The sequence below is a fragment of the Peromyscus californicus genome, unplaced genomic scaffold, assembly GCF_007827085.1.
Source record: "Peromyscus californicus insignis strain IS unplaced genomic scaffold, ASM782708v3 Scaffold_6__1_contigs__length_162567912, whole genome shotgun sequence".
Lineage (NCBI taxonomy): Eukaryota > Metazoa > Chordata > Mammalia > Rodentia > Cricetidae > Peromyscus > Peromyscus californicus.
Window position 1 is genome coordinate 51,007,050 of NW_026294584.1, and position 26,299 is coordinate 51,033,348.

Here is a 26,299-nt window from a genome sequence, read left to right on the forward strand (position 1 = left end):
TATAACACTGCACCCATAGGCTGAGGGAGTTTGGGGTGTAGCTCAGTTGGAAGAGAGTCTGCCTAGCATGCAAGAAACCCCTGTGTTATAGCCCCTGCAATCCCAGCACCTTGGGAGGCAGAAGCAGGTGAATCTCTGAGTTCAAGGCCAGCCTGATCTACAGAATGAATTCCAGGACAGCCAGAGCTATTATACAGAAAAACCTTGTCTTGAAAAAGAAAGAAACATTTGAATTAAATTTTATTCATTTAGTCTAAAGATTATGTAAACATATTACTGACTAATGTATATGGTTTTTACTTTTTTTTTTTTTAGAGATTTATTTATTTATTATATATACAGAAGAGGGCGCCAGATCTCATTACAGATGGTTGTGGGCCATCATGTGGTTGCTGGGAACTGAACTCAGGACCTCTGGAAGAACAGTCAGTGCTCTTAACCTCTGAGCCATCTGTCCAGTCCCGGTTTTTACTTTTAGAATACCTTTATTTTATGTGTGTTTGTGCACACACACACCTGTGGGCAAGGGGTACTATATGTGTGCAGTCCCTGAGGAGTCCAGAAGAGGGCAACAGATATCATGGAGCTGTGGCATGGGTGTTGGGTGTTGGAACTAAACTCCAGTCCTATGGAAGAGCAGCAAGCATTCTAAGCACTAAGCTAGCTCTCCAGGCCTGTAAAGTTTTTAACTTTAACTTATTTACTAGCCTGTTTTAGGAACTATGAAGGGAAAGAGCTGGTGAAAGGAAAACCAGCCCCTAATCACCGCCCTCCCAGTGGACGGCACAGCCTCTCTCAGGAAGGCTCAAGTAGTGGGTCTCCATCTCTACCATCTGCATCTCTGGGTAGAGCCCAGGAATGTTTACATCATAATGCTACCCTAGTAATCTTGATAAGCACTTAAGATGGACAGCTATCACCAAGGAAAGCCTTGAAACAGCTCACTCCATGAGAAACCTAGGCAATACCTTAGGAGTGGACATGAAGCTTCCCGGACTTGAATTCTCCTGACCCAAACTGGTTACGGAAGCAAGGTACACGCATTGAATAGTGGCGATGGCACTGGACTGGATTTAAAGTGCTTTTGTTTCTCTTATTTCCATGTTCCCTCTTCCCCCTCATCCCCTCCTCTACCGCAGTTCCTTAAGGCAAAAGAATAATGAACACAAGTAGTCGAAGCTAGTTCCAAACCCAGTTGTTGGTGCTTGATAGCGTGAAGTGAATTAAACTCTTTCCTCGCCAGGAGTATCGCTCCATACAAAGGCAGCGAAGGATGCAGCTATAGATTGAAACAAATGTGAGCTTTTCAGCACACAGGAAGAGAACCCCGAGAGAAGCAGTAGCCTTCACGCTTCTCTGGCAAGTGATCTGTCTTGGAAAGCTGACCCCCCCAGTGTGGTCATTAAAGATGGTGCCCTCAGCAGTAACAATACCGTCTCCTTGGCTTTCATACCTCAAATCTCATCTTGTCTGGATTATTAAACATTTGCAGCCATTATTTGCTTTAACAGTAAAAGATTCATCTGTGGTCACAAAAGGATTTTCCTAATGAGAAATACTTATATGAGTAGGATTTGGTCTCAATTATTATCATTACTATATAATGTCTCTCAAATGCTGGGTCATGTATGTGTCTAAGTGCCTCATCCTCAGAACAAACCTATGCAAATGTGCTGTTATTCCTCTCTATTTTAGAATGTGGGAGGCACAGGAAAGATGAGCTACAGCCACCCAGAGTTAGGAGCCACTTTGTGCCCAGGGTGCCAAGCAGAGCAGAAGAACCCTTTGGCCTCAGGACTCAGCCCAAATTGTGATCATTTCTGATCATTGCCAAAGCTCTTAGAAGCAATGTGGCCTGTCGCATAAATGGTCCCATGTCCCTAGGGAGAATGCTACCTGGGACTAAGAACCCAGAGACTCCATCCCCATAATGCTGGGGAGAGAAACCCAGCCTCTGTGTGCTTACAAGGGACAGGGTGGTTATTTCAGTCCCTTTCCCTGGTAGGCTCTTCTCCGAGACAGACGAAGTGGGTAGAAAGGAATCTTAGAAAACAGCAATGCAAGACAAAAACAGTACTCATTTTTAAGACAGGAAACACTTTCAGGAGAATTAAAAAAAAAAAAAAAACTACTTTGTAGTGCCGGTCAGTGGTAGCACGTGCCTCTAATCCCAGCACTCAGGAGGCAGAAGCAGGTGAATCTCTGTGAGTCTGAGGCCAGCCTGGTCTACAAAGCAAGTTCCAGGACAGGCAGGGTTGTTACACAGAGAAACCATGTCTTGACATCAAAAACAAACAAACAACAACAAAAACCCACTGTAGCCACAAAAAATCCTTCTGTTAAAAGATAGGAAACATCTACTTCACCCACAGGACTGTCTTCCATGGAAAATGCCCCCCTCCCATACCCTCAGACGCGATTGTCTGAAGCTCTGGATCTTGATAATGTGGTTCAGACATAGACCAGCAAGCTCTAGGCCAGTGACAAAGTCATGTTTGGGACTTGTGAGAATGCCCCGTACACAGGGAGCAAATAGAGCCTGCACGTTGAGGGTGGGGGATGATCTCAGGACCCAGAAAGACAAGTCAGGGCCTGGTGTCCTGCTAGGCCCCCACAGCTGATGAGGCACTCCAGGACCCAAGGCCTATTTCCTATTTCTGTAGCAGGAAGAGCAAATGGGCCACTGCATTAGCCTGTGTTCTCTGTTTTTTCTCCCATGGTGCCAGGTTCCCTTAAATTTTATCCCAGCCTGCACCAGACTTCAGCCCAGCCCCACCTCCCCATATCTAGGCTCTGCCTTACTGTTCTACACCCGACTCCCCACTCCACCCCCACCCCGATACTCTTGTGTTTCTCAATAGCCCATCCCGGCTGACAAGCCCCCCAAGAGGTATAACTCTGAATTAAAGCCTATAAGCAGTTAAACATTCACGCCCCCGAAGAAAGCAGAAACCTATTATATCCTTACTCTGATGGCACTGGGTCCCTGTTTCCCACCCCCACTGAGGTTCAGTCTCCCTGCACACCCTTCTTGGGTACCTGGGATATAAATGGCGCAACCATCGCCCCGATGCGACACAGGGAACCGCTGGTTCCCATCCCCAGAGCGCGCATTGGAGTAGGGTAGACCTGCAGAGGAGAGAGGCATAGAGAACACAGACTATAGGAATACAGGACGGATTTCAGGGCAGAAGATGCTCATTGTCTTTGGTGTCCGGTTTTGAATTTTAAAAAAGTTACATTTATTCATTTCTCGTGTGCATGGATACGCACGCATGTCGTGGTGCGTGTGTGGAGGTCAGAGGACAGCTTGCAGCAGTCAGTGCTGTCCATCCATGTGACTCTCAGGGACTCAACTCATATTGTCATGTTTGGCAGCCAGTGCCTCTCCTCCATGAGCCTTCTCACCAGCCCCGTGGTGGTGAATTTTGATGTCAACATATTTGAACTGAGAGCTGCTTAAATTAGTAAAGGGCAGAAGCATGAGACCTGCCCTAATCAATTGTTTAGTTCATGAATGGACTCAAAATTTACATAGACTATTGGAAGGCAGAACTTCGGAAGCCTGGAGTTGTTAGAGGAGGTAGTCACTGGGCATGTGCTTTGGAGGGTGTACCTTAGCCCAGGTCCTGGTTAGAGGAGGTGGTCACTGGGCATGTGCTTTGAAGGTTATCTTAGCCCAGGTCCCTTCCTGTTACTTCTTTGCTTCCTGGCTGCTATGTGGTGGCCAGATTTTCTCTCCCAAACCCTTCAACCATGGTGCCTCTGCTACAGACCAAAGGGTAAGGCATGGACCAGGACAACTGAGACTGAACTAAAATGGATCTTCACGTCCCTAAATTATCTCAGGCTTTTGTCATAGTGACAAGTTAGACTAACAACCCGATCTCCCTTGAAAGGGAGGAGGCCCTCTCTTTCCAAGACTGAATTTCAATAGACTAAATGGGAAAGGAAAAATCCACATCAAGCTCTCTAGTGTCATTTGCATAGAATTTCACAGTTTAAGAAACTTGGCAAAGGTTAACAGAAGTCAGGGATGCATTACCCACAGACTGGAAGCTCACCTGGCATGCCCTGGTGTAGCCACGCCACCCCCCAATGCTCACCTCAGCGGTGTAGATGTAGATGGTGTTGAAGTTTGCCGCCACCAGGGCCCTCAGCATGAAGAGGAAGCCAATGAGGCCGGCGCTGAGGAGGAAGCAGAGGAAGTTGCAACAGGAGACACAGAAGGCCTCACGAAGCTCAGCGCCTCAACAAGGTGCTTCTTCTCAGCTGGCCTAACTGTGACATCCTAAAGTCAGTTTCCTCACAATCCATTCACCTAAGGGGGGCGCTCAGACCTGATGCTCCCAGATGAGCACATGCCTTGGAAAAGGGATTTTCTGTAGTACGATTGCTTTGCCTGCATGTATGTATGTGTACCATGTGTGTTCCTGGGAGGTCAGAAGAGGCATCAGAACCCCCGGAACTAGAATGCAGGTGGTTGTGAAACACCCTGTAGGTACTGGCAGCCCAATCTGGATCCTCTACGAGAGCTGCAAACGAGATAAGCATGCTCTTATCTGCTGTGCCATCTCTCTAGCCCCCTCTGATATCCTCTTTAAATCACTAGATTGCCTACAATCCCTAGTAACACGTAAATGTTGTGTGTAAAGCGTTATTTGGTATTGTGCAGAGAACAAGAGGTCATGTGGTACCCGGGCCCAACTGATACGCCTACCACACACTTCCTCCACCTAAGGCTCATGTGGAAGAGGGCTCAGAAAGATCGCAGGGACTTTGCTGTGAGAGTATGTCTCCTAGAAATGTCAGGGACGCTACATCCAGGAAGTCTCGTCATCACGGCTGCCTGAACAATGACACAATGGACATGTTAGCGTGGGAAAAAGCTCAGGTGACCTCAATCCTAGACCAAGAACTGCAGGCAACGGGAATCCTGAGAGCAGGAGAGCAAGTCTCCCCACCCCCATTAGTCAATATCCAATACCAAATGGTCAACCCTGAGATCATAAACATACAGGTGCTACTATACGGGCTAAGCAGGCTGTATTTATGTATTTAGGAAAGAGCGTGAGGTGAGCGTGAGCGTGTGCGTGTGTGTGTGTGTGTGTGTGTGTGTGTGTGTAACAACAATGAAAGAAAAAAAGGCCACGAAATTAAAAGGGAGCAAGGGGGCACATGGGACAGATTTGAGGAAGGAAAGTGAAGGGGGAAATGATCTAATTATATTATAATTTCAAAAAATTGAAAATTATAATAAAGGACTGGAGAGATGGCTCAGCGGTTAAGAGCACTAACTGCTCTCCCAGAGGTCCTGAGTTCAATTCCCAGCACCCATATAGCAGCTCACAACTGTCTGTAACTCCAGTTCCAGGGGATCTGATACCTTCACACCAATGCACATAAAATAAAGTTAAATAAATTTTAAAAAATTATAATAAAAAAGAAACATTCCCAAATCTAAAAGAGAGGACAATGGCAGGCTGTCTTGGGGTTCCTGTTGCTGGGATGAAACATCATGACCAAAAGCAACATGAGGAAGAACACAGTTTATTTGGCTCGCTCTTCCACATAGTAGTCTATCACTGAAGGACATCAGGACAGGAACTCAGACAGGGGAAGAACCTGGAGGCAGGAGCTGATGCAGAAGCTATGGAGGAGTGCTGCTTACTGGCTTGCTCAGCCTGCTTTCTGATAGAACCCAGGACCACCCACAATGGGCCAGGCCTCACCCATCAATCACTAAGATCTTATGGAGGCATGTTCTCAACTGAGGTTCCCTCCTTTCAGATGATTCTAGCTTGTGTCCAGCTGACATAAAACTAGCCAGCCCACATGTTCTATACAGATGTAGTTTGTTTTCATTGTCTGGGATGAAACTTTTTTTAAATTTCAATCTATGGTCAGTTGGCCTGTAGGTGTAGAACTCACAGATCCAGAGTCAACCATATTATTGCTCAGAGTGCCATAGGACTGCGGACTTGGGATGATATTGTTATCTGAGGCAAGTACTCTACCATTGAACTATTTTTCCAGCCTTCAGATACACGTTGTCTGTGTCACTGCATTAGCTCATGTTGGTCCAGATAATTTGGTTTTAAAGGGGGGCGGGGCTGCAGAGATGGCTCAGAGGTTAAGAGCACTGTCTGCTCTTCCTGAGGTCCTGAGTTCAATTCCCAGCAACCACATGGTGGCTCACAAACATTTGTAATGAGATCTGGTGCCCTCTTCTGGCCTGCAGGCACAACACTGCACGCACATAATAAACAAACAAACAAACAAACAAATAAATAAATAAATCCTCTTTTTTAAGAAAAAGGTGGGGGGCTGGAGAGATGACTCAGCAGTTAAGAGCACCAACTGCTCTTTCAGAGGTCCTGAGTTCAAGTCCCAGCAACCATAAGGTGGCTCACAACCATCTGGTGCCCTCTTCTGGCCTGCAGGCAAACATACAGGCAGAACACTGTATACATAACATATAAATAAATCTAAATAAAAGAGAAAAGAAAAGAAAACTAAGGCTGTTTTCCAGTTCTCCAAGAAGCTTTGCATAAAGTGAACATCCTGGTACTGTCTCCGCATCCCATGACAGCTGAAGGAGGCAGGGCAGAGGAGAGGGGAGGGGCCTTGTAGTCTAACAGACAGTCCGTTCTCTCCTCTCCCCTGTGGCTGACATCCCCAGGAGTCAGGAAGTCCGGTGTGATAACCAGTGCACACCGCTTGTGTAGAAGCAACCGCGGAGTACGTACCTTGAAGTGCAGATATTGAGGAGAAGGAAGAACAAGGCCGTGCATCCCATGGTGATGGACAGGCTCAGGCGTCTGCCCAGGAAATTGATGCCCAGGATGTTCAAAGGGTTCACTGGGAAGTAAACAACAGGCACAGGTAGCGACACCTTGGAGCAAAAGTGGCGAAGACACCAAGGGGCCCACGTGCTGCGTCATAAGGAAGCAGCTCGTCCTGAACCCAGGCGCACTGTCATGGAATCCATGACTTCTTCAATGTGCTTCTTCTTCTTCCTCATGGGCCCATGAGTGACCAATACTGGTTTTACAGAAAGGCCTTTTTACTGTTTTTTAGTTTTTGGTACAGGGTCTCCCTACATACTCCTGACTGTCCTAGAACTCACTCTGTAGACCAGGCTGGCCTCGAACTCACAGAGATCCGCCTTCCTCTGCCTCCCGAGTGCTGGGATTAAAGGCGTGCGCCACCACACCTGGCTTTATTTTATTGCTTACTCTACTGTTTTGTAAACCACCAGTTTGCTAGCACTAAATACCATATACCATTGTCCAATGAATTCAAGGCTCCACTGATTTTTTTTTTTTTGAGACAGTCTCACTATGTAGCCTTGTGCCACTCTTCCCTGGACCTCTGACTCTTTTTATTTATTTAATTTTTTGAGACAGGGTCTCATATATCCCTGGCCTCAAATTTAGCTAAGGATGACCTTGAATTTCTGATCCTTTTGCATCCACTTCCCAAGCACTGGGATTACAGGCACATGCCATACCACTACACCCAGTTCACACAGTCCTGGGGATTTCATGCACACACTCTAACAACTCCAATATATCCCCAGTTACACTGGCTTTTTTTTTTCTAATGGGTCATCATTTTTGTTGGGAAAAAAACAAAACAAAACAAAAAACTGCTGCCAGTTGAAATCTAACAAGTCATTGTAAAATGTTGCCATTTTAGTTATTATGTATCTTGACATCCGGCTCCAGGGTTTATCCAGGTAAATAGATGGAACTAGAAAGATCATAGTGAGTGAGGCAATTGAGTGAGGACCCAGATCCAGAAAAGCAAACCCTGCATATTCTCTCTCATCCGAGGCTCCTAGGTCCAAATCATCAGATGTGAGCATATAACCCAAAGGAACTGCAAAAACCAGGAAAGTGAAAAGGAACTGTTGTGGGGAGGGGGGGCGGGGGGGGGGGAGTAGAGGGAAGTACACGTGACCTAAAGGGGGGAATGAGAAAAGGGGGAACGTATTACGGAGGCAGGCTAGAGAGATGGCTCAGCAGTTAAGAGCACTTGTTGCTCTTGCAGAGGATGGCCTGGATTCTCTTCCCAGCACCCATCCCCATGGTGGTACACGACCATCCATAACTCCAGCTGCAGAGGATCAGACACCCTCTTCTGACCTATGAGGGCATCAGGCATGAACATGGTGCACATAGACACAGGCAGGCAAAATATTCATAAACACAAAAGAAATATCTAAAAAACCCATTAAAAAGAAATAATTAGGGAGGGGGAGGGATATTCAATACAAAATGATGGAAGAAGGTAAAATAACAGTAAGAATATCTGAAAAAGTCATAAAAACATACTACTACCTATCTACCTAAAAATACCTATAATACATGTAAGCTGGTGTATAAATATACATACATAGTTTAAATGAAATTTCCCCAACTGGGCTGACGATGTTCACCTAAGAGTCATAGACTGTCTAACCAAAACCCTAACACCAGGCATGAGAAGCCCTCTTTTGAGTTGTTGGTCAGGATCGTACAAGAGACTATCAAAACAGATCAGATTATACAAAAAATTGGATCAAACAAAATATTATAAACTATATTATTGCCCTTGGTTGCCTCCCAGAGGTGAAATATAAGTCCCTGTTGCTGAAGACATCATGTACCTCAGACACAGGCCCCAGAGGACCTGAGCTGGATCTGGCCTGAATGCATCCTCGCTGAGGACTAGCTTTCATGGTACCAGAAGGCACCAGGTGAGTTTCCAAAGGAGGAGAGCAGCCAATGGTCCTAAGCAGCTGCGATGTTACAATGACCAGAAGGGCATGATAACCCCAATGGTGCAGTAGGGGCGTGTGGACCTCGGCACTAACCAAAAACTCTCTAATTGGACTGAAGGCCTATTCAACGAGAGGGAAACCGTGCTTGGCACGGGAAACCTAGCCAACTATCCAAGGCTGGTGAAGTCATGGATCTTGGAAAAGAACCTGCAAACACCACTTCACTAAGCCAACATAATCCCTAGCCACACTATAAATATTTCTCCTTCTGCCCACAGATAAATGTAATCTTCACCCCTCATCAAGGAAACTTCTCTGCAAGAGATGGAGCCAACTCCTGACAACCACATGCGATCAAAAGGCGGAGTTGTGGAGCCAAGTCCAAACAGTTAGATCTACAAACCCACTCCTGCCCCTAAGGTTCAGAAATCACTCTGGAAGAGGGCAGAAAGGTTGTAAGAGCTGGGGGAAAGGAAAGTTTGCTGTTAGAGAAATAAAAATAAAAAAGAAGGCCATGAATTTGAGTGTGGGAGTTTGGGGGAGGGAAGAGAGTTATATTATAATCTCAAAAATAAATGTATCTTTTCATTTGAGACAGGGTCTCACTGTGGATGTAGCCCTGGCGGGCCTAGAACTTATTATGTAGATCAAGCTGGCCTGGAATTCACAGAGGTCCACCTGTTTCTGCTTCCTAAGCACTGAGATTAAAGGTGTGCGCCACCACTCCAGACTAAAAATGTATTTGGAATTGATAAAATGAAACAGTTCAAAGCTTTACTCTCAGGCCCTCCTCCCCACAACAACCAAACTGGGAGGTGTAGCAGCGTGATCTGAAGACCCATGGAGTTCTACTAGACAGGAGCCTCGCCACAGGGTCAGACTTCTCTTTGACCTGAACTGCAGGACCCCTGCCTGAAACAGAGAAGGTGCACGGGCAGTCTTACAAGCAATTTCCCCGAGCGTGCTGATGATCATGGTCCTGTAGTCAGAGGGTGCAAAGAGGTGGCAATAGCAGGGGCTGAGACTTTCCTCTGCGTCCCCCGTGGTCACCCCCACCTCTGGTTCTGACTCCGACTTCGAACCACAGACCAGATCCCGCTCCAGCAACTCAGCACTGGCCAGGATAACCCCGTAGTAGGCAAAAGAAATTCCCAACCTGGAAGTGAGAGGAGAATGTCATCAGTACTCAGGAGGTAGAGGCAGGCAGATCTCTGAGTTCGAGGCCAGCCTGGTCTACAGAGTGAGTTCCAGGACAGCCAAGGATACAGTGAAACCCTGTCTTGAAAAACAAAAAATAAAAATAAAAAAAGAATATCATTAGCAAAAACTTTCACCAGGCTTGGGGGACAGAAAAAAGCATGGCAGGCAAGGATAAGAAGAAAAATGAAGCCGGGCGGTGGTGGTGCGCGTCTTTAATCCCAGCACTCGGGAGGCAGAGGCAGGCGGATCTCTGTGAGTTCAAGGGCAGCCTGGGCTACCAAGTGAGTTCCAGGAAAGGCGCAAAGCTACACAGAGAAACCCTGTCTTGAAAAACCAAAAAAAAAAAAAAAAAAAAAAAAAAGGAAGAAGAATGATCTATGTGGAAGGCACAGAGCAAGAGCAACAGGAAACAGTTCACACAGCATCCAGGTATCTAAAGACAACTTTAGAGAAACATATTATATAATAGCATATATTATATTATATTATATTATATCATATATATGTATATATGCATACATAAATGCATATATATGTATATATGTATGCATTTTCTCGGATATGAACTTTGGAATAGAATAACTGATTCCTAAGATGTGTTGGAGAATATTATTTTAAGGTATGTGACTTTTGTTTATGTTGCATTTGTTTAACTCTGTGAAGCTGTGCTACTGTGCCTGTTTAAAACACCTGATAGTCTAATAAAGAGCTGAATGACCAATAGCAAGGCAGGAGAAAGGCTAGGCGGGGCTGACAGGCAGAGAGGATAAATAGAAGGAGAAATCTGGGAGGAAAAAAAGAAGCAGCCAGAGAAGGAGGAGGACTCCAGGAGCCAGCCACCCAGCTACACAGCAAGACACAGAGTAAGAGTAAGATTTACAGAAGATTTATTTGGGAGCTGGTTGATGGGTCCCCCAAAAGAGTAAAGAACCCCAACAACAAAGATATATATTTTAACACTAATAGGTACTCCTAGACAGGTTTCCTAGACAGGCAGCTGTGTGGGGAAACGTTCCAGTTACTTTGCATCCTTGCGAACCCTTGGTACAGGCAGTCTTTTTAAAGATTTAGTCATTTTTATTTTATTTGAGTTTTGCCCACATGCATATATGTGCACCATGTGTATGCAGTGCCCTTGGAGGCAAGAAGAGGGTTTGGATCCCCTGGAGTTGGAGTTAAGTGGTTTTGAGCTACCATGTGGGGTGCTAGGAACCGAACTGGAGTCCTCTGAAAGAGTAGCCCGTGCACTTAACTGGTGAACCATCTCCCCTGCCCTGGGATCTTTTTCATCATGGCTGTTCTTACGCACTGTCGGGTTTATAAGAATGTGTAAGGTTTTAAATTGCATTTCCTTGGTGACTTTATGGTTGAGCATGTTTTGACATGTGCTGCAGATTGACAGTGTGGGTGACATACCTATTCGAGCCTTTTGCCTATTTCTAAACTCAGTTGTCAGGGCTGGAGAGATGGCTCAGTTGTTAAGAGGATTTGCTGCTCTTCCAAAGGACCCAGACTTGAGTTCCCAGCACCCATGTTGGAGGGCTCACAGCCACCTGTAACCCTAATTCCAGGGGATCTGACACCCTCTTCGGCCAACCATTCACGTGCGAAGTACAGAGAAATATACACATATACATAAATTTAAAAAATAAAAATAAATCTTGCCGGGCTGTGGTGGCGCACACCTTTAATCCCAGCACTCGGGAGGCAGAGGCAGGCGGATCTCTGTGAGTTCGAGGCCAGCCTGGTCTACAAAGCAAGTTCCAGAAAAGGCACAAAGCTACACAGAGAAACCCTGTCTCAAAAAAAAAAAACAAAAAAACCCAAAAAATAAATAAATAAAAATAAAAATAAATCTTAAACTGGACTATCTATCATAACTGTTGAAAGACAATTACATATATAGCATATGTGTTTTATATACATATATGTATATTATATACTGCAATATATCAAATTTCTTCTCTTTGTTGATAGCTTGCCATTTAGGCTTCTCCTCATTTTGTATGGTACAGAGACACTAATTTTTGTCTGAGGCAGGGTTTTGTGTAGCCTAGGCTGGCTTCAAACTGGTAGCAGTAGATAACCTTGAACTCATGGTCCCCCTACCTCACCTCCCTAGTGCTGACATTACAGAAATGTGCCAGGAAGCCCTGCTCCAGAGATGCTAGTTCAATGCCGCTCAAGTCCTCAGTCCTTCCCTGTATAGTAAGCACTTGCTTTCGAGTCCCACTTTGCAATCCTTTGCTCACTCAAGGTCAAAGCTACAAAGGAATGAAGCACAGAGAGGCGCTCACAAGGCTGGGCCACTGAGCCTGTCATTCAAAGGCTCAGTCCCTATCGTGGGGTAAGCCCAAAGCCCAGACTACGGAAGGCCAGGAAGTGACATGTTTAGTCTTGTCACTGGAAAACTATGTAGACTACTAAGGTTTCCTTTCTCTTTTTACAGTTTTATCATTGGGGGGGAGGGGGGTAAGAGGGGGGTATTAGAAAGACAAGACATTGTGGGAGGAACTATTTGATGACTCCCTTGTGTATTTTTTTCTAATACTCCCGAGAGTGGATTTGCAGTGGTCTGTCCCTCTTTATCCATAGAAGATGCAGCTAAGACACCCCCCACGCCCCAGTGGACACCACAGATCACACCATGTAAGTTCCTATACAGACTTAAAACAATTTACAAGATGCCATAAAAGTTACACGTAAATGTGGTCTTTCTGTTGAAGAAGTCAAGACGAATATGACTTTGGTTGACAATGGATAACGGAAATCATGGGAGGCAAAGTGAAAAATAAGGTATATTTGAAAGACTACTCTATTCCAGTGGGTTTCCTTCAAATACCTGTTTATTTCACATTGGCCTTGCAGTAACCAGGGACTTACCATATGATCCAGATCTGTAATGTGGTCCGGAGATATTTAGAATCCAGTAGATCTGCAAATCTTCCTCTTTTCTCCTAGGAGAATGAAGGCGGGGGGCAGAATATAGAAGGACATATTTCTATGATATTCTTGATCATACAAATCAAGAGTTACACAAGGAATATGGTGTGGTGAGATCATCCTGTGTGGCTCAGTTATAAAACAACCCCCGCCCCCGATCCAAAAGGCTGATGTGTTCAAAACCAGGACCTAGGGGCTGAACAACAACTCTGCTCTTGCAGAGGATCAGTTGGATCCTGGCACCCACAGGGCAACTCACAAGCATTTCTAACTTCAGTTTCAGGGGGTCCAACACCTTCTTCTGACCTCTGGGGGCACTGCACACATGTGAGGTGCAGACATACGAAAGCAAAACACCCAAACACACAAATTTTTTTCTTAAAAAAAAAACAAAAAACTGGCGCTGGCTAGTGGATCCAGTCACTGAGAATTGACTTGCTCATGAGTGCTCTGCTTAGCCGAAAGATTAATCCACAGAAGTATTCATAATTAGAGGGCATTTGGACCCTGATGAAAACTCTCAGAGGCGGGGCCCACCATTTGTTCCTGACCCCCTTGATCGCTCTTTGCTTCTCAGCCGCCACGAAGTGGGCAGTTCTGCTCCAACATGCCTTTCTACCATGACGCTCTGCCGTCACGGGCCCTAAACAATGAAGCCACTGGCTACTGACGGTAACCTCTGAGACCGAGTTAATGAAACTTTGCCCTTCCTGTTATGCCGATGTCTTCGTTACTGCTCTGCTGACGTAACAGCACACCAGGTGATTTACAGAAGGGAGGCTTTAATCGGGCCTACGGTTTCAGAGGGTTAGAATTCAGTCCAAATGCGTGGACTCATTTCAGCGTGGCCCTCCTCGGTGTGGTCCCCTCTGCACCCTCAGGATGAAGCTGCTGAGCTGGGCCGCCCGCGGCACCAAGGGCAGCCTCTTGGGTCAGCCCGCTCTGTGCTGGCTCCTGGACACACCGACCTCCATCTCAACTCCATCTCTCATCTCTTTCCTCGACTGAGACTTCCTCTCCTTTCTGTGCTATTTCCTGTCTCCTCGTGCCCCATGGCGATGGCTCAGACAGCAGTGGTTCAGCTCCCCCTGCTCCTACACGCACTGTGGGCACAGGTACCAACTTTGCAACCCACTCTTCCATGTGTGACCGGCTTACTTTGATTTAAATAAACTTCCTTTCCACTCTGGTCTAAAGAGTGAATTCTAAGCCGGGCGGTGGTGGCATGCGCCTTTAATCCCAGCACTCGGGAGGCAGAGCCAGGCGGATCTCTGTGAGTTCAAGGCCAGCCTGGGCTACAGAGTGAGTTCCAGGAAAGGCGCAAAGCTACACAGAGAAACCCTGTCTCGAAAGACAAAAACAAAAAAAAGAGTGAATTCTTTGACCAAACCACTAATGCCCTATCCCCCAAATTGCCTGTAAGGGGATCAGGATTTTAATTTCTAAAAACATAAAAGCGGGGAGCTGGAATATGACTCAGACATTAGTGCTCTTCCAGAGGGCTGGAGTTGAGTTCCCAGCACCACATCAGATGGTTCACAACTGCCTATAACTCCAGCTCCAAGAGATTTAACATCTTCCTCAGATCCACTAGCACCTGCACACACACACACACACACACACACACACACACACACACACCCCTTTAAAAACAAAAGAGGGCTGTTAAGATGACTCAGCAGGTACAGACACTTGCTGTCAAGCCGGATGTTACGAGTTCAATTTCCAGAACCCACAAAGTAGAAGAGAACTGATGCCCACAATTGTTCTCTGACCCCCACATTCATGCTGTGGCATGCACATCCATACCCATACCCACAAATGTACACATACATAAATGTTGTAAAAATACTTCAAGCAATAAAACTAACCCACTAACACAATATGTGAACCATATACTAATATGTAACAATATATCCCCAAATAGGCGGTGGTGGCACACACCTTATCCCAGCACTCAGGAGGCAGAGGCAGGTGGATCTCTGTGAGTTCGAGTCCAACCTGGTCTACAGAATGAGTTCCAGGATAGCCAGGGCTACACAGAGAAACCCCGTCTTGAAAACAAAACAAAAAGATAGCCCCAAAAACCGAAATAGACTTTATTGAAATAATCTTTTGGGGTTTTTTTGTTTTTTTTTGGTTTTTTTTTTTTTTTTTTTTTGGTTTTTTTGGTTTTTTGAGACAGGGTTTCCCTGTGTAGTTTTGGTGCCTGTCCTGGATCTCGCTCTGTAGACCAAGCTGGCCTCGAACTCACAGAGATCTGCCTGGCTCTGCCTCCCGAGTGCTGGGATTAAAGGCGTGCGCCACCACTGCCTGGCCTATCGAAACAATCTTATCAAAATGAGACAAAGCCAATACAAAAAACAAATAAAATGATTATTTTAAAAAAAACACATATTATAAGCCATGAAGGCAAATGGTGTGATCAGTTCTGCAAGGTAAGAAGCATTGTTTATGTTTTCTAGACGACAAAAATGAAGTCAGGTAATTTACCAGTATTACAGGGCAGAGAGGAGCTAAATTAAGCCCCATCTCTGCTCTTTCTAGGCCATCCAGACTAGAGAGCTTCTGGACTACTGGTGGGGGATCACGGGCTGTGAACTCACCAGGATGGGCTCCACCAGCTGTCCCTCTGGCATGACTGAGCGGTTCATCTTGGCAATGCTCTCCAGGGTGTGCAGCGCAGCCTGTGTGTTTCCAGTGGAGACGTTGAAGCGAGCAGATTCAGGGATAAACTGGGCACAGATTACAGAGACCATCAGAGCTGCAGGTACTGTAGACTGCCAAAGGTGCCATTGTTACTATTCCACACCTTATTCAGTCCTGGCTGCCTCCCACACCCAGGACGGGTGGCAAGCTCTGAAGGCATACTGCACATCAGGCATGCTGATAAATGCAATGCTGACTTGGAAATTTGCCTCTAGGGAGGGAAAGCTAGGGAACAGGAGTCTCTGGACTAAAACCAAAGGACCGACTTTAAATATTTGAGTAGAATGTAGATTTTTTTTTTTACAGCTATATCAGTTATACAATGGGCTTGAGAGCAATTCATATACAACCAATTCCAGGCTGCACTTGAACCTAGGCCTTCAGAACACCCAATGGTGGGCTGAAGTTAGCTGAGAAAGCAATGAAGTTTTAGTCTACAACCACAGAGACTGTGGTCTTCCCACAGGAAGCAACAGGCCTGAAAGCCACTGGTCCCAGAGCCCCTGAGGGGTCTGGGTGTCATTCTTGGTGTATGTGTTGTGGGGGGTGCGTACTGGGGATTGAACCCAAGACCTTGTGCAATTGAGGTGTGCATTACACCACTGAGCCACACCCCAAGCCCTCAAGGGCCAGGGATGGGGGAGGGGGATTCTGAGCAACAGACTGAAACTAACCATCCTCTGAGTTTGTACAGAGGAGAGATGGGGGTCTGGCTGTGGAACCAGCCACGGGAAAGATGTCGAGGTCATGATTTTGCTTCTTGTGGAAGAGGAAAGGCTTGGGAGATTAAGTATTCTTTAAAAAAATAATGCTTTAAAGCTGGGCAGTGGTGGCTCACGCCTTAAATCCCAGCCAGCACTCGGGAGGCAGAGGCAGGAGGATCTCTGTGAATTCGAGGACAACTTGTCTACAGCGTGAGAGTTCCAGGACAGCCAGAGCTCTACAGAGAAATCCTGTCTCAAAAAACCAAAAAACAAAAACAAAAACAAAAAAAAACTTTAAAAGATGCCAGGTGAGAAGACGGACCTCCACGACCTGGTCACAGGCTTCTAAAGCTGGGTATGTTCCTGCGGAGACCCAAATTAGGTTGAGGTTTGGAATAAATGGCCACTCAGGAGCCTTCTCTTCCTCCATTCTCTACCTCTCTGCCCCTTCTCTGGTTCTCCTCTCCCTTCGCCCTCTCCTGTCCTCTCTTCCTCCTTCTCCTTCCCTCCTTTTTCCTTCTTTTTCTCAGGTGTCCCAGCATGGCTTCAAATCAGCTATGTAGCTGAGGGTGACCTTGATCTTTCTGCCTCTGTCTCCCGAGTACTAGGATTACAACAAGCATGTGTTACCTCATCCAATTTATGCTGTGCTAATGACCAAACCCAGGGCAGCTCAACCATCTGAGCTTCACACATCCCCACAACTGAATGTTACTACAGTTCCGGGGGATCGGGCACACTATCATGCACATGCAGACACACACACACACACACACACACACACACACACACACACACACACACTACATAATTATAAACAAAAGGAAATCTTTTTTTTTAAGAGGCTAACATAAATACATTTGTGGGGAAGAGGTCAGTGGTCCAGCAGAAAGGGAGCATGCGGGCAGTTTCAGAAGCATCACCTTGAAGGCCATGATGAGGATGATGCCAGGGATGGAGGCAATGCGGATGAGCCAACGCCACCCAATGGTGGGGATGACCACAGAAGCCATGCTGATGATGAGCAGGGAGCCAGCAAGCCAGAAGACCTGGGGAGAGAGACCTGAAACATGACAATTCCTTCTGGCCCGTCTCCTTGTCATTCCCCCTTCTCCGGAGCCTTGGAGCCGTCCTTTTGTGTTATGTGTGGGCAAGGTGGGAGTTCTGAGGGGTGACTATTGGGTTCTACTCCCAGGAAAGCTCTTCTGATCTGAGGAGCTGATGGGTCACTCTACTTCATGGCTCAGTTTCTGTCTGTAAACTGTTTGCTCTACCTTAGTACAGTATAAAGCCATCAGCAATATCACTAGAGTTTAAAACAAAAACCAAAAAGTTGAATGCCCTAGAGGTCTTCCACATGGGTTTGTTTTCTTACAGATAATGCAATGCCCCGGCCATAAGAGGTACAAGAGGAACAGGGACTGCTCTCTTCTCCCAGTGCTCAGGCGTCAGCTTCTCTTCTCAGAGGAACTGACAGTTTACTGTCTGCCTCCAATGCTCCTTTAGACACGCTGTTTTCAGAAACAGCCCATAGTATAAGTGAGGCCTCACACTTTTGCTCTTTATGCTTATGGACTTGATATCAAGTAACGTGGGCCCCGATGGTCAATAATTATTAATAGATGCCAGGCAGTGTTAGCACACACCTTTAATCCCAGCACTCAGGGGGCAGAGGCAGGCTGATCTCTTTGAGTTCAAGGACAGCCTGGTCTACAGAGAGAGTTCAAAGACAGCCAGAACTGTTATACAGAGAAATCCTGTCTCGAAAAACAAAAAAGAATAGAATAATTAATAGACCCATCCCCCATTAGCCTGAACACTCCTATTCATCTAAGATGGGGGTTCACTCCATCTCAGAGAGAAGGAAAGAAGGCAGCTCCTTCACGGAGCTGCTTAAGGGATGGTTTTGTTTTTAATTTGTTATTTTATGTCTATGGGTGTTTTGTCTGCATATATGTTTGTATACCATATCTGGTGCCCAAGGAGGCCAGTAGGTGACAGATCCCCTGGAACTGGAGTGACAGATGGTTGTAAGCTGCCATGTGGGTGTTAGGAATGGAACCCATATGCTGGTTCCTCTTAAGCACCTAGCCATCTCTCCAGCCCCAAAGGATGATTATCTTATCAAAGATAATTACGCCAAAAATAGATTACTTAAGAAAGTGATAAGGCTATAAAGAAAATAGAATAATGTATGGAGAAGGGCTTGAGTGACAAGGTACAACTTTTCCCAACAGTCAGTAGATACAGATGCTGTGTAAGAGTGACAGTTGAAGCCGGGCGGTGGTGGCGCACGCCTTTAATCCCAGCACTCGGGAGGCAGAGCCAGGTGGATCTCTGTGAGTTCGAGGCCAGCCTGGGCGACCAAGTGAGTTCCAGGACAGGCGCAAAGCTACACAGAGAAACCCTGTCTCAAAAAAAACAAAAAAAAAAAAAAAAAAAAAAAAAAGAGTGACAGTTGATGTGGCACTGGGATGGATCTCAGTAGTAAGAGGGCAAAAGGGTTTTTTAAATGCACTTGTCACACATTTCTGAAGATAAAAGTGACAAAGTTTATTGACGGACACTTGCACTGTGGGTCCATGAACTGGGGATGAGCCAGCACAGCCCGGCCATTGAGTAGGGTGAGGGGAAGGGTGGGCTCCACTGAGACTCCCGCATTCAAGCTCGGATAGCAGAAGATGAGCTGTTTGCTGTGACCTGAGATAGAAACATGGAGATCAGAGGTCCCGGGGGAAGGTGGAGAGGTGAGTTCTAAAACGGTGGCATTTGAAGACCCCCTAAGATATTCTAGTGACTGTTGGGGAAATGGTCACCTGGCTCTCAGTTCGGGGAGGTGTTCTTGGTTTTTTATACATATTTTTGGAGATGGAAAGAACACATAGGTAGAGCTGCCCATCTGCAGGATTCGCACCCATGAATTCACATCCATAGTTTCAGCCAACTGGGGATGGGTATTCAAAATCAAAAGGCATCTGTGCTGGACAACTGTATACCTATGAAACACTATTAGACAACTCATCTCTTGGTGATTTAAAGTATATCTAGAGGGTATATCTATGTACCATATCTGGTGCCCAGAGTCCAGTAGATGTTGGATCTCCTGGAACTGGAGTGACAGATGATTGTATACACAAACCTGAAATATAACACCATTTTCTATAAGGGACTTGAGCCTCCAGATTTTTGTATCCTCTATGATCTAAGAGCCAATCTCCCATGGATACAAAGGGATGACTGTGTGTGTGTGTGTGTGTGTGTGTGTGTGTGTGTGTGTGTGTGTGTGTTTATGCAGCCACTGGAGTTGACGATATGACCCAAGGAAACATAGACAAGGAGGCGGCATGTGAGGAAGCCTGCTACAGTACTAGACGGGTGGAAGAGTAGGACCTTGATCCTTTAGTATTAACATGTAAAGTCCAGATGCTGTGAATTAAGATGCATTCCTGGTCATGAAATGCTGAAGACAAAACCTGGAGAGAATGTGGAGTCACCATTGGGTACTTCTGGTTCTTTTGGTTATTGTTGCCTAAATTACATGTAAAAATAAAACTGTAAAACAATCTCCTGTAGGGATAAGAGAGGGATCTGTGGTTGGTACGTAAAGTGAATAAAGAATTTTTTAATTAAAAAAAATCTCCTGCGTTGTTTATTGCCAAATACATGAAGTCTTAGTGGAAAGGATCATCTTTTTCCTGGACATTCCCTGGAGTTGGGACTCTAGGATCTGGGGCCTCAGAAACAGTACCGGGGAGCAAGATTGACAAAGATTCTAGATGTGAAACCTCTAGTCAAGAGCCAGCCAGGGTCGGAGGAGGACCCTGGAGGAAGAGCAGCTGTCAAGACACATCATGGCGCCTTCCTCCAGGTGGGGCCAGTGTGGACCGGGAGACACCAGCATCCTCAAAGAGAGATGGGGCACCCCAAAAGAGTAGGAGCTGTCTCCCTTCTCTGAAGTCTCACTGAGGTGAGAAAGGCCATCTGAGATACTTTCCTGGTGTTTGTCATCCTAGTGAATCCAGCCACTGAACTACCCCCTGGCTTTTTTTTTTTTCTGGTTTTTCAAGACAGGGTTTCTCTGTGTAGTTTTGGTGCCTGTCCTGGATCCCACTCTGTAGACCAGGCTGGCCTCGAACTCACAGAGATCTGCCTGTCTCTGCCTCCTGAGTGCTGGGATTAAAAACATGCACCACCACCGCCATGCTATTCCCTGCTTCTGAGAAAGGTGGTCCAGTTCTTAAGCGTCTCTGCTGGTTGCACAAATTCCCAGCTCAGAAAACCTTCATACTGGACCTGTGGCCGTGGACATGTTTCATGCTCATTAGTTGGTACCAAAATAATAGGCAGTGCCCCCAGCCAATCAGCTGGCTGGAAGGAACCCACGTGTCCTATCCTTCAGCTGCACTAGCTCCTCCGCAGAGTTCCCTTCACCTTACCTGAGACAAGGGCAGCATGTAGCCTCGGTATTTTGTGGGCAAAAATTCAGTCTTTATGATTAACCTGCACAGGGAGCGAGGAAACACAGTAATTTTGTTTTTAGAAAACCAAGCGACTTGCCTTTAAACAATCATAAATTTTCACCTCAATAAAGACGTTGTAAGCATAAAGGGAGGCTTGAGCGATGGCTCAGCAGTTAAGGACACTTGAGGCTCTTGAGTGGGACCTGGGTTTGGTTCTAAGAACCCACACAGTACTCACAATCGTCCATAATTCCAGTCCCAGGGGATGTGACACCCTTTTCCAAGCTCTGTGGACACCAGGCACTCTCAGGGTACACGTACACACATACACACAGCAAAGCACTCATACACATAAAGTAAATCTAAAAATTATTTATGTATTTATTTACTACATACACCTTATTATTTAATTTTTGTAATTAGAAGAGTTCATCATATATCAATCTATGATTGTTACAGTGACTGTTCACATCAGCAAGCAGTGAGAAGTGAGTTCACAACCACTCCTCTCCGGTCACTTGCTCTGACAGTCATTTTAAACTCTGTCACACAGGGACATTGGCCTTATCGCTTGGGCCAAGAGAAGCTTTGGAAAATGGTTTCATCAAATCTAATCCCCTTTTGAGAAATCAAAATACACCCCAGGGAAGGCAAAAACGTTCACCGATGACAGCCACAGCGCAATTCCCAATGAAGTACATAGTGATTTTTAAATAGAAGAATAAACAGAGCAAAATTCCGTCAGTTTTAGCGTGTTAGCCAGGGCTGGGTTTTCTTCTTATTTCTTTAACACATTTATTGGACTGTTTCTTGCAGGAGATCTTAAAGCTCTCTCAGCATCTACTCCTATCAGGCTCTCAGCGCAGAGAGACACTTAACTAACGCCCCAGGGAGGAGTGAGTCTGTCTTCAGCACATTAAGGCAATGCCAGGTGCTTCGACATCTCCTGACGTGATTGAAGGAGAACGTGCCTCAAGGCACCCAGGAGGGAATAGCCTGAGGGGCTCTGTGAATTTCCAGCTGGCCCCAAACTGGGACATTAACACAGCAACTCTCCACCCAAACATTGAGACCTTGTGCATTTACCTAGAGGCAGGAGACAGGCAGATGCATTAATTCTATCTCAGGATTTCTTACTCTGCTTTGCAAATTCATTCTGGTATGGGTTTTGTTGTTGTTTTTTAATCAAAGTATTTTTCTATTTTCAATTTTATTTTTAATTAATTGTGTGTGTGTGTGTGTGTGTGTGTGTGTGTGTGTGTGTGTGTGTGTGTGTGGTGTGCAGGTGCCCAAGCAGGCCAGAGGCATCAAATTTCCCCTGAAGCTGATTTGAATGAACTTGGAGCCTCTGCAAGAGCAATGCATGCTCTTAAGCCCCAAGCCATCTCTCTAGGCCATCGGGTATGGTTTTAAACTATAGGGCAATGGCACTTTGTAATAGACCGTTATTCCTGGGTGCTACAAGTGCCCATAGCCACTTGTGTTTAGCCCTGGAGTAAGCCATCTCTTATCCCCGTTGAGGTGAGAGGTGGTGATATGGGGCAAGTCCATGGAAGGGAAGGGTTGGGAGTACACAGCGAACAAAGCCAAAGCCTATATGCCTTGACCTACCTTCAACCCAAGACCTTGTCCATGCTTGGCAAGAGCTATGGCACTGAGCTACATCCCTGGTCCTGGACTGACCTGTGCTTCACCTACCTAATGTAGTTCTGTGTGTGTGTGTGTGTGTGTGTGTGTGTGTGTGTGTGTGTGTGTGTGTGTATGTGTTACATCCCTGGTCCTGGACTGACCTGTGCTTTACCTACTTAATGTAGTCGTGTGTGTGTGTGTGTGTGTGTGTGTGTGTGTGTGTGTGTGTGTGTGTGTGTACCTGGGGCATCCACATTTCTCTCCCACAGACTCTCTGGAGCAAGTCTTACCCTTGCGCATGGCCAGACACTCCACAGCCTACCATGGTCCTCAGAAAGACAAACCAGATGTAGGATGGGGAGAAAGAGGTCAGCAAGGAGAAGTAGGCTCCCCACAGGAACGAGAGCAGCAAAATCTGATGCAAGGAAAGAGAGCTTGTTATCAGGACCTGCCTGGGGAGTAAAGGAGTCTCTGATCCCTTCTGAGGTGAGTGTTTCCTCTGTCCAACCTCGGCTTCCCTGGAAGCTGAGCTGTAGCACCCAGGCTCTCTCAGTTTTCCCTGGAACGCTGAGCCGTAGCACCCAGGGCTCTCCCACCAGAGTCTTCCCTGGGAAGCTGAGCCACAGCACCCAGGGCTCTCCCACCTTCTTCCCTGGGAAGCTGAGGCACAGCACCCAGGGCTCTCTCAGTCTTCACTGCCATGGTCCAGGCCATTCTCCTGTTTGAAAGTGTCTAGTGTGTCCACCCTCCAAGGTAACAAAAAGCAAAGCCCTGCCCTCCCTCCTCCAGGGCTGTTGGGAGCACAGGGAGGCCTTGGATTGGAAAGAGTAGAAGAAGCAAACTTAATGCATCACCTTTTCTTATTTACAAGGAAACCAGAGGTTTATAGTATGGACTAAAGTTCCCGGGAAACACCACAGCTACACTGACGATTCCACAAAACTGGAGACTGACGAGACTGGTGACTTTAGAAAGCCGGACTAGTGCAGAGCCAGAGCCCAGATATCTTAGGGTTATCCTTGGCTCTCTGAATAGCCATCTTCATCCACCCCTGTATCTGATCCAAAGGTAAAATCTTAAAATCTTAGGATTACATTAACTTAACACAAGACTAGCTTTCACTGTCCCCAAGCTAAGAACGTCATCAGATACATCTGAGTGAGCCCTATAGCAGAGATTCCCCTGCTTTGCCGTAAGCCACCAAATCTAATGTCCCCAACCCATGTATTTGATATTAAATAGCAAGACTAAGTTGGAACATTGTCTTAGTTAGGGCTACTATTGCTGTGATGAAACACCACAACCAAAAGCAATGTGGGGAGGAAAGGGTTTACACTTCCACAGCACTGTTCACCGCTGAAGGAAGTCAGGACAGGAACTAAACAGGGCAGGATCCTGGAGGCAGGGGCTGATGCAGAGGCCATGGAGCAGTGCTGTTTATCGGCTTGCTCGCCTGCTCTCTTAAAGAACTCAGGATCACCAACCCCAGCAATTTCACCACCCACAATGGGCTGGGCCCTCCCCCATCCGTCACTAATTTAAAAAACGCCTCACAGGCTTGCTTACAGCCCGATCTTATGGAGGCATTTTCTCAGCTGAGCCTCCCTCCTCTCTGATGACTCCAGCTTGTGTCAAGTTGACATAAAACTAGCCAGCACAAATGTGGTAATTGTGGTATCCTGAATCTGTGTTTCCGTGGGCCATAGTCACTTGTGTTTGACTCCCGAATAAGCTCTTTTATCCCCTTTGAGGTGAGAGGTGTTGACATGGGGCAAGTCCTTGGGAGGGAGGGACTGGAAAACGCCCAAAAGAGTACAGGTTGGGGAAGGGGGTTAGGGGATGGGGATGGGAGGTGGGGGAGGGATGAGTGAATTCTACATGGCCTTTCCTACCTTCCAGCGGCCATATCTGTCAGCCAGGAGACCAAAGAGGATGCTGGACACCATGTAGCCAAAGAACACCATCTAGAGTCGGGATGAAGACAAACAGTGCTCTAAGCAGAACACACCATTTAAGATGTACACTGACTATGTTAAGTATATAGCCTTCCTAGCTAAAATTAGGCTGGAGATAGGCTTCCCAAAGCACCCCGGGCTCAGGGAGCACAGGCAGGTTCCGGAGGTTGGTGTCTCTCTATTCTTCTTGTACAAACATACCTTCCCAACATAGCCCAGGTAGAGACGGGTCCACAGAGCAGGGAACTGCTTTCTTCCCCCATTCCCTGGCCTCCGTGCTGTGCCCAGACTGAAGCTGTGACTTTCTGCTGTGATTTAAGATCTAGTCATGCCTGCTAAGACCCGTTCCTACACAAGCCGCCGCCACTAAAGCAGTCTCTCTTGTATTATCACAAGCAAACACAAACTTTAAATGAACAACTGAACCAAACATCCACCTAAAAACTTCTCAAGGCCTGGGGCCAGGGCTCAGTTGGTAGGATATTTGCTTAGTATGTGCAAAGCCCTGGGTTCTATCCCCAGCTCCACATAAAAGCAGGCATGATGGTTCTGAGAGGATGCTAGGGTTGCAGCCATCTTAGAGAAGGGTCAAACAGGGACAAACTTGTTTAAAAAAAAAATCCACCAGAGGATGTGCTGCCCCTCCACCCCTAGACCCAGACAATTAGGAGCTGCACACCAGACATTTCCTGCCATAACCTAAAGGATATGATATAACATAACTGGCATAATAACCAAAGCACCAGATATGTCCTGTGGGATGTTTTCTGCTGTTATAGATTGTATACCATAGCTGTCAGAGGGAATGAGTTTCCTGCAGATAAAAATGGGATGTCTAACTATAAGAGAAAACGGGTCTTCTGGTGATATAGATGTGAGGACATAAACTACTAGAGGAGAAGGCAATTTCCTTGCAGCTGCAACTCTCCAATCAGTTCAAACCAAGCTTCACTACCCTGAGGTAAGCACCAATCCTGAGCTTGTCACTGTATAGAGTTGGAATTCCCCCAGATCCCCTACCCTAACCATTACAGAAACCCTGCTTGATTGATACTCAGGGTCTCTCCTGCTCTGCTGCTGCATCAGATGGATGGAGAGGCCTGGGTTAACTCACAACTATGAAAAGACTCTGCTTTTGCATCCGATTTGATCTCTTGGCAGTCTTTGGGGGACTCTGGGTACACTCCAGAGGTGGGAGAAAGAGGGTCAGAAATCTAAGGTCATCTTTGGGTGCACAGTGCATTGGAGGCCAGCTCGGGCTACATGGATGCAGGAAATCATGGAGTTGGCCTGGTCTAGCTGCCTGGAGAGGTATGAGTCACATAGGTTCTTTAGGTTAGAGTTCATGGCTTCTGGGCACTGTGTGCCTTTCAGTTCCTGAGAAACCAAGGCACCCCCTCAAGCTGTGGAGCACTGGGGCCACTGTGTGTCTCTGCACTCCCCAGAAGTCAGCGAAGCATGGAGAAGCATGGCTGAACTGTTAGTCCTCGACATTAACCTTGAGTACCCTGTACAGCTTGCAACAGTCACTGTATCCTGACAGCTACAATTGTATTCTCTTTCTTCCAGGGGGGTTTTCCGTGTAGCCGCGGCTGTCCTGGATCTCACTTTGTAGACCAGACTGGCCTGGAACTCACAGAGATCCACCTGCCTCTGTTCCTGAGTGCTGGAATCAAAAGTATGCACCACCACCGCCCAGTGTATTCTGTTTCTGAGAGTGTTAGTGCAAGTCTGATTCCTTGCAATAAACTTGTCTCTGCCTCATTCTTGCTGAGACCTCCTCCGACCCCGGCCTGGTTTTCATTCCCACCAACCATATCAGGAGACCCTGGTTTAGTAAATAAGTGCTGCCACTTACACATGGAGACCCTGTCTCCGTAAACAAACAAATAATGAAATCTCTGGACTATAAACTGTAAGGTGGAGCCACCT

At 46.4% G+C, this 26,299-nt stretch overlaps 1 protein-coding gene across 1 annotated transcript in view; it reads right to left on the bottom strand.

Moving 5' to 3' along the window:
* Svopl (SVOP like) overlaps window positions 1-26,299 on the bottom strand; it is a 56,332-nt gene that overhangs the window by 21,609 nt on the left and 8,424 nt on the right. The window contains exons 4-13 of the mRNA XM_052721323.1: window positions 24,305-24,376; window positions 22,703-22,827; window positions 20,760-20,823; window positions 17,247-17,372; window positions 15,517-15,645; window positions 12,851-12,924; window positions 9,712-9,923; window positions 6,750-6,861; window positions 4,107-4,188; window positions 3,040-3,129 (exon numbers count right to left, since the gene is read on the bottom strand). Coding sequence (XP_052577283.1) covers window positions 3,040-3,129; window positions 4,107-4,188; window positions 6,750-6,861; window positions 9,712-9,923; window positions 12,851-12,924; window positions 15,517-15,645; window positions 17,247-17,372; window positions 20,760-20,823; window positions 22,703-22,827; window positions 24,305-24,376 — 1,086 coding nt within the window. The remainder of the gene's footprint in view (window positions 1-3,039; window positions 3,130-4,106; window positions 4,189-6,749; window positions 6,862-9,711; window positions 9,924-12,850; window positions 12,925-15,516; window positions 15,646-17,246; window positions 17,373-20,759; window positions 20,824-22,702; window positions 22,828-24,304; window positions 24,377-26,299) is intronic.